The sequence below is a fragment of the Nilaparvata lugens genome, chromosome 9, assembly GCF_014356525.2.
Source record: "Nilaparvata lugens isolate BPH chromosome 9, ASM1435652v1, whole genome shotgun sequence".
NCBI lineage: Eukaryota > Metazoa > Arthropoda > Insecta > Hemiptera > Delphacidae > Nilaparvata > Nilaparvata lugens.
In genome coordinates this window covers 45740904-45749785 of record NC_052512.1, presented here as the reverse complement: position 1 = coordinate 45749785, position 8882 = coordinate 45740904, and the positions used below count along the sequence as shown (strand labels likewise).

General features: G+C 34.8%; 1 protein-coding gene across 1 annotated transcript in view; it reads right to left on the bottom strand.

Annotated features, from left to right (window-relative positions):
* Positions 1 to 4158: 4158 nt before the first annotated feature.
* Positions 4159 to 8882, bottom strand: part of LOC120352977 — a 14264-nt gene continuing 9540 nt past the window's right edge. The window contains exon 4 of the mRNA XM_039435352.1: positions 4159 to 4215. Coding sequence (XP_039291286.1) covers positions 4159 to 4215 — 57 coding nt within the window. The remainder of the gene's footprint in view (positions 4216 to 8882) is intronic.

Sequence of the window (8882 nt, the reverse complement as noted above, 5' to 3'; positions counted from 1 at the left end):
AATAAACTTGTAAAAATTATGTGTTGGTAGTAACACATAAGTCGCCAATTGGACGGATATAAAAATTGTTAATGCTTAACAATTTTTATATCTGTATACAATTCGTCGACCTATGTGTTACGAATTGTATAGATGTATGTATGAATAGATTAATAAATTGTAATATGTTTCTATAAAAATGTTTTCAATTCTTACCTGTTGTTATTGTTGATAAGTTCGTAATGAATAGTAGAAACACGCAGAAGAAGAAATAGTTCAGGTGCTCTGTTGTGAATGATATTTAAATAAGGTGACTGAGTCTTTTATAGTTTGTTGTGAGCATGCTCAGTAGTCTTTACCGCTACACACACACACACACACACACACACACACACACACACACCACACACACACACACACAGAGCCGTACAGCCAGAGGCAGCGGCTCCTTGCTTGCTCGCTCCTACATCTTTTTTGGCATGTGTTCCTGCAGATGTGGGTGGGCACGCAATGCCAGCATCATTTCCCCCCTTTTCAAATCGCATTCACCTTTCAGATTATTTGCTATTTGAAATAATACTCTTATCATTCAAGCAATGTTATAAGCACATAGCAATAGCATATGAATTCATTTCCAACTCGATTGAAAATTAAACCAATTCGATTCAATTCAAGTTGGTGTATTGATTAATTAACCTCAGTTAATGTTCAACCATTGAGTTGAAAGGTAATGAAAAATGGTATGTAGGAGGAAGCAGAGTTTGAGGAAACGGGGTAAAGGAATCTTGAGTTCAGCGGCAAGAGTTTTTAAAGGTGTGTCAGGTTTGGCAGGTAATGTGACATCAACTATTTTAAATAAGGTAATTGATAACCTGGGAGAGGAATTCATATTCCGGGATACGAGTATTGTGGGCCAGGAACAAAGGTTAATGAAAGGTTAAAGAGAGGTGATCAAGGTATAAATTCATTAGATAGAGCTTGCAAGGTACATGATATAGCGTATACTCAAATAGTGATATAAAACTCGAGCGGTAGCTGACAGAGCTCTAGCAAACGCTGCATGGGACATTTTCAAAAATCCTCAAACACCCCTTGCCGAGAAAGCACTTAGCTATCTTGTTACAAATGTCATGAAAGCTAAGCGGCGTTTGGTGGGTCTTTGAGAAAGAAGAAGAAGAAGAATGAGAGGAGAAGTTATAGTAATGATATTAGACGCAAAGCTATAGCTCAGTTGAAAAAGCATATTGTAGGAAAAGGGTATTTTTTGAAGCCTTTCCTCAAATAACTAGTGGAGGGAGAGTTGACCCCCTACCCCCATCATCATATGGAGTGAGTTTATTCCCTCAAGTTAAAAACGTAGAACAACAAAGAAGAGTAGGAAGAAGACAAGAAGAAGAAGGCATGAATATTGAAGGAGAATTGAGTAATTATGATTTGATTGATTGGTCGAAATTATTACAGATTCAGCTAAGAGGCATATATATGCTAGATGCATTACCCAAAAATTCTAAAAAACGAGAATGCCATTGTGAATTCAGCAAGGGAAGCGAGATGGCACACATTGGTAGCATATAAGAAAGTTGGCTCTAATGTTTGGTATTTTGATTCAATTGGAAATTTACAACCTCCATACGAATTGGACAAATATTGGAAAAAAGAAAATGGAGTAAATATATTTTATAATGTAGAGCACATGCAACCATTGAATAGCGATTTTTGTGGTCATCTTACATTATTGTTTCTTGCAAATCAGTTGTAATTAAGTGTTTGTGCTGAACACACAAGATGGTTGTTATTACATTACAATCTACACGAGTAACCTCTATGAACATTTACAAGAAATTATAGAATTGGATAAAAATCGTGAATGGGAAATTGGATTGATTAATTTTTCTAGTTACAATAGTATTGCAAACATTAACAAAGGAACAAATTCCAGCTTCAAATATGGTGATAGATTAATTGAGTTGGATACCGGTGCATATGAAGTTGAGGATATTATAAAATCTTTAAAGAATAAATTGAATATTGATGGGAAGAAGAATAAACTTATTATACGTGCAAACGCAAATACTATGAAGATTGAAATTAATTCTGATAAGCCTATTGATTTAACACGTTCTGATTCGATTGCTTAGATACTTGGTTTCGATAATGTTGTTTTGCAGTCAAATAAATGGCATTATTCCAAACATTTGGTTAACATAACAAGCGTTGACAGTATTGTAGTTGAGTATAATTTAGCATGTGGCAGTTACTCTGACGGAAAACAAAAACATATAATCTACAAATTTTTACCAAAGGTTCCTAGCGCTATTTAATAAATGAAGTACCATCACCGATTATTTATGTACCTTCGAATACGCATCGAATTCAAACTATTAATGTAAAGGTAACAGACCAGAACGGATCGTTTATTGATTTCCGTGGAGATACAATTACAATTAGGTTGCACATACGTGAAAAGTAATGGGTTATCTTATTTTCAACCCACGTTCAAATAATACATGTACCGTGATGTCATTAGAGAGACGAACGCGATAGCGTCAACACCTAAAACAAACGTGCTTTGTCGGCTAAAAGCGCGAGAATATTAGAAAAGTTGGGTTTTATAGTTGATTGGCGAAATGTCAGGAGGCGCCGCAATTAGTGAAATTCTGGATGTGGAGACAGACCTTCAGTTTTATAATGATATTACTAAATTCCAATTTAACACTCATACAGTTTATTCGGGACAGGAAATAAAAAACTCTGACGAGGCACGTATTAGCATAAATTCTTTAGATGTCTATTCTTTACCTTGTAAATCATTCATATTGATTGAGGGAACAGTTAACTGTACAAAACCGGGAACAGACCTGGGCGATGCACCAGTTGCAGCAGACTATAAATTAAGCAGAAACGTAATCGGCAACCTTTTTGACAAAATACGATATGAATTAGCAGGTCAGCAAATTTCTAAATCAAGATTGATTGGATTAACATCCACAATTAAAGCTATTCTAGTGAAGAATACTCTCGATAAAAACACATATCACTTGGCTGGTTTTGACAGAGCAGGATATGAGCTAATGGATAATAAATTCACTTTCTGTGTACCGCTGAAATTAATCCTCCCGTTTTTTGAAGATTTTCAAAGAATAATTTAAAATTTGAAACAGGAACTCGTCTTATTGAGGTCACCGACAGACCTAAATTGTGTTGAGTCTACAAGTGGAACAAGCGTTAGTGTGAAAATTACAAAACTACAATGGAGAATGCCCTACATAACTTTAGAAGATCATGTAAGACTGAAATTTTGAGACTGCTCGATGCTGACACTCCACTGAAATTAGGTTCCGGCATTGGAAATTTGTGAATTACCAAATTTGCAAAATTCACTTAACCATTCTTGGGCAGTTCGTACCACATCGAGTTTTGATAGTCCAAAATATGTTATAATTGCATTTCAAACTGATTGTAAGAATAAATTAAAAAATCAATATCTAATTTCGATAGCTGTGGTATTTATAATGTTAAAGTATATTGAACAGAGTATTATCCATATGAAAATCTGCTAGGTAAGAAGGAGGTATTATACCGCATGTTCCTGGATTTCGCGCCCTCGTATTATAATCATTCAATCAATAGCGAACTCGGAACAGAAATTGACTTTAAAACATTTTGTGAATCAACACCGCTGATTGTTGTAGATTGTTCACACCAACCAAGTCATTTGAAATCATCGACAGATGTCGTATTGAAATGGAATTAAATAGTGCAGTACCTGCAAATACTTCCGCGTATTGCGTTTTGATTAGCGATCGTGTGATGGAGTACACACCTCTGACGAGCATGGTGAAAGAAGTTCAGTCATTTGTGCACCGCATATATAAGGTGTGCATTCTGCTCAATTAGTTCATTATCAGTTCACCTTTGAACAGACAACATGTCCTATTCTTTGTGTTCTGATATTTTGGACAAGCCATAAACTCACTCTCTAAAAACTCCCAAACATCCTGATTCCGTTAAATTCATTAATAAAACTGACTGGGTGGAGTACAGGACGCAATTTCGGTTCATAACTGGGACAACATTATCAGTCAAAATGATGCAAACTGTGCAGCAGATCTTTTCACCGAAACTCTCAACAAAAATCTCATCGAAATCTCAAAAAGTGAAAATGTCTTCTAAAAACACTCAACTAAAACCTGGATAAGCGCAGAACTTGTTAATTCCATCCAGCACCGCGAAAAGCTAAGAAAGAAACTCAACAGACAACCATTTAACTATGCCTTGAAGAATGAGTTCATACAATATAGGAATAGCTTACACTCTGCGATAAAACAGGCTAAATATTATTATTATAAGAACAAAGTTGAGGAAGTGTCCACCAATCCCAAAAAATTTTGGTCTGTCATAATGAAATCTCAGGGCGTAAAGAGAGTAACAAATCATTTCCGGTTAGCTCATTCTTCTTACTGGTGAAATTATAGATTCTCACAAAACCAAAGAAATAGCCAATAACATTAATTCATATTTTGCCACAGTAGGGACAAATCTAGCAAATTCCATTGTACACAGGGGCTACCTGGTGTTCAAGATGATGATTATGTTGTGAATACCATTTTGAGCTGCAACCGGTCTCCCGACAGGAGTGACCAAGGTCATCATGAGCTTGAAAGGTCGATCGGCTCCTGGATGCAATGGTATTCCCACTAGAGTAATTCAACATAACATTCACTCACTTGTAATTCCTATTGTCACATTGTAAACCTAAGCATTAGCGCAGGCCTCTTCCCTTGTGCTTTGAAAACGGCAAGGGTGATTCCCATTCACAAACAGGTCCAAAAGGCACATTCTCTAATTACAGACCAATTTCTTTGTTAGCTACCCTGTCCAAAATAATTGAGAAATGTGTGAAATTACAGCTTTCAAAATATTTAAATGAAAATAATTTGATCTCTGCCAGCCAGTATGGGTTTCAAAAGTCAAAACACATGATACACTTTTCAATTTAACCAGGCTCATTTCAAATAGTATCAAGATTAAGAAAAAAGTACTGATACGTTTCTAGACCTGGCAAAAGCTTTTGATACCGTTAATAGGGCAATCCTGATAAATAGCTTGAACTATTAGGAATAAAAATAATACATTGAAATGGTTAAAAGTTACCTCAATAATAGACTGCAGTATGTTTCTATAAATGATGTAGAAAGTGACAAAGAGTATGTTGATTATGGTGTGGTTCAGGGAAGTACTCTTGGTCCTTTGCTCTTCCTGATCTACATAAACAATCTATCAAAACTGGATGTGGGTGGCGAGTTGTTCCTATTTGCCGATGACACAGCGATAGTGTCTACCGGAAGCACTTGGGAGGAGGCCTATGAACTGCTTCAATCGACTTGGCAAAAATTAAAAGATGGTTTGACCATAACTGCCTTACGGTTAATGTGACAAAAACCAAGTTTATGCCCATTGTTTTACGTAATCAAACAGACCCAGGCCATTTAGTTCTGAAAATGCATTCTGTGATACTCCAATGTCTAGTGAATGTGACTGTGGCAGGATTGAAAGAGTTGATCAGTATACTTACCTGGGAGTGATTCTGGATGGCAGGATGAGTTGGGTGCAACATGTTCAGTGTGTTAAGAGAAGGCTCAGAAAATTGCTTTATGCTTTCTCAGAGCTGAGCCATGTGTTGAGCATAGAGCAATGCAAAACAGTATACTTTGCCTACGTTCAATCCATCGTACAATATGGAATTCTTGCTTGGGGAGGGGCTTCCTCCACTGTTATGGAACCTTTAGCAGTTACGCAAAGGTCTATAACAATTTTGAAAAAAGACAATAGATACCCAACAATCCTTTTATTCATAGAGTTTCCAGTATTAAATATAAGACAGCTTTTCATTAAATCTTATTAATTATATAAAAAAATACAAAACAGAAATCCTAGGAGAAATTATCAACTACAACTATCCCACGCGTTTCAGATCAAATTATAACTTTGAAATTCCACAGCTGGCACATGGCTCAGAACTAACAAATCCCTCATATCTGGCTCATGTCTTATATAGGAATATCCCAGAGGAGATTAAGGAGGCGGAGACACTCAGTTTGCTGGTGTACAGGAAGAGGGTGGATAGGTGGCTATACCGTATTGGCTGGGAGATGGCCGAACGATTGCTCCAATCCCGTTATGCACAGTGATCACCATCCGTAACCTAAACATTAGTTGAAACTTTCATTTACAATTCTTTATTTTCAATTACATGAAGTCTTTTTTTTTTCAGTCTCCTTTGACTATTCATATATGTATATGTATATATATATATATATATATATATAGATATATTATATATATATATATATATATATTATGTATATATATATATATCTTTTTTTTTCACCTTCCCTTTATAAAAAAAATACTCTTTCTCTTGTATTTCTCATCATTTCTTGGATTTCCTGGACCCCAAGCACCGCAGTCCATGCACAGTTGGAAGTCTTCATTCTTATTAATATTATTACTATTAGTAGTATTATTTTTTTATTTTTAAAATGTATGAAAATGAACATAATTGTAATTACGGTAACTATTCAATAATTGTAAATAGAGACTGTTCTTGAACTCCCCCCTACACACAGACGTGCAGTCTTGTAGGGGGATTCCTTATATACTAAGTACAAATTAATGTAAAATGTTATTTAATTTGTAAAACTTTTTGGAATAAATTGATTTTTGATTTGATTTTTGATTGGTATTCAGTGCGATCTTGATAGTTCTATTATGAAGCAAGTACACCGAAACTGCTGCAGGTGGAGGAGGAGAAACGAGAAGAGGAGGGGAGGGAGAAGAGAAGGATTCAACGAGCCCGCCGCCGAAGATAAAGAAGTGGACAAGCAGGCGCCTATGAAAATTGCTACGGTTGATCTCACTGGTTAAAAACAAGATTGTAATCAAATTATTGTGAAAGAACTTGCCATAATTGATCAGTTTAATAATATATTGTGTTCCATTCAAATCACCATTTGCAAAGACAGAATTGAGTGCAAAATTGTATAATGATGTAACATGGTTAGAACGTCACTATCATGAAATAAAATGGAAGATGGAGAGTTAGAATACAGTGACTCATTAATACGTGATTACCTTGCAGGTTATGAGAAAATTTTCACAAAAGGAACTGAGAAAGCAGAGTTTTTAAGAAGATTGCATAGCAACGTTCATAAAAACCAGAGGATTTTCCAAAACCTGATTTCAGCTTTTTCACTAGTTCATGGTGTTATGCTGTGTGTAACATTCAGGAAAATAGACCACATTCTTGCTGTGCTTTATTCTCTGTGCAACATTATAATTCTTTGTTGTTTAAAATATGTATCAAACAAATAATTTCTTGTGCGAAAACAATCGAATGCAAAGTATGAAAATGGCTCCAATGTACACGAATTCACAGAAAAGAAACTTTGCTCGTTATGGATTCTTCTACAATGGGAAGGATTGACAGTGTGTTTATTGCTTGCATGCATTGAGACTGCATAAAGCACGTACATGTTGTCTGTCGACAATTAATGAAGAAAGACCACTTAATTACTCTATAATAGTTCCCGCCTACACTTAGTTTTGTTCATTTGCTCAACAACATGGATCCGAGAAAGTGGTTGGCTGCCGACAACGAATTGGAAGTGAGGTTAAAAAACTGTATTGATTGGTACGATGAGTGTGAAAGTGCAATTAGGAAATCAACTCCTGAAAATTATAGTTTGGCGAAACAATTGAGAGACATTTTTTCTAAGCACGGTTAATTTAAATGACATAAGAGACTATCTATGTTATTATCGTCCTCATAATTTGTGTATAGATAAGCTAATTAAAAATGAAGATGAAATTATGAATAGTTGTGCTGAAATGTGTAAATAAACGTTTTCTGCTTCAAATGATTTTACATTCCAATATCCCATTCACAATTTTTAGTTTAGTTGCTGCTTAGAGCTAGGCCTGACAACACATGTGGCATGATCTTTTTTATACAGACATGAGCCCCTATAACACGTGCATCTCATCAATTTAGAAAGAGAGATATATCTCGAGCCCCTATAACACGTGCATCTCATCAATTTAGGAAGAGAGATATATCTTTCTCTATTCCCCTCGTTTGACACATGTCAAACATCTGGGAAGCCGTTAACATGCAGTATTATGGGTTTTCAAAATCAAAAATTAACTCGTCTCTTGATGTCAATTTCATTTAACGAATTTGATTCAATTGCGAAGAATATTAAATTTTCAACAGGATGTCAAGATGTTGATTTACCGTTAACAAAAACAGAAAATGTACATTTTTTGATTTTATCTGAGATTTTGAACTGCTCAATATTCTAGACAGCGGACATCTACATTATGATTGTACAAATGATTCAGCATTATCTGTTGTAAAAATTCCGATGAATTTGGAAATGCTTGTGTGATATTGCAGATAAAAAATGTGAAAGAACTTAGATCATTGTAGAGATTCATAGTATAGCATTAGATGATGATTGATTGATTGAGTACTTTATTTATGTAGATTACAATATATACTGGCTTATACACTTATATACAATAGCTTACAATACAGCAAAATTATAGATGAATTTACATAATATAGACTAAGAAAATAATTATTGAACTGTATATGATATGAAAAAGCATTTGTAATATAATAACTATAGATAATAATCATATTGCTATGCATCTACATAAATGGCGGAGCTTTGGACATATCAATGTCCATTCTTCGGAAAGAATATTAAAAATATCCTCCCCACTAACTCTCTACCAAAACGTTAATTCGTTATTTAAACTAAGGATTTATTTATTAATGGAAATATTGTAAAAGTTTTAATCAATATGAATATTAAAGAGAAAAAAAAAAACAGAAA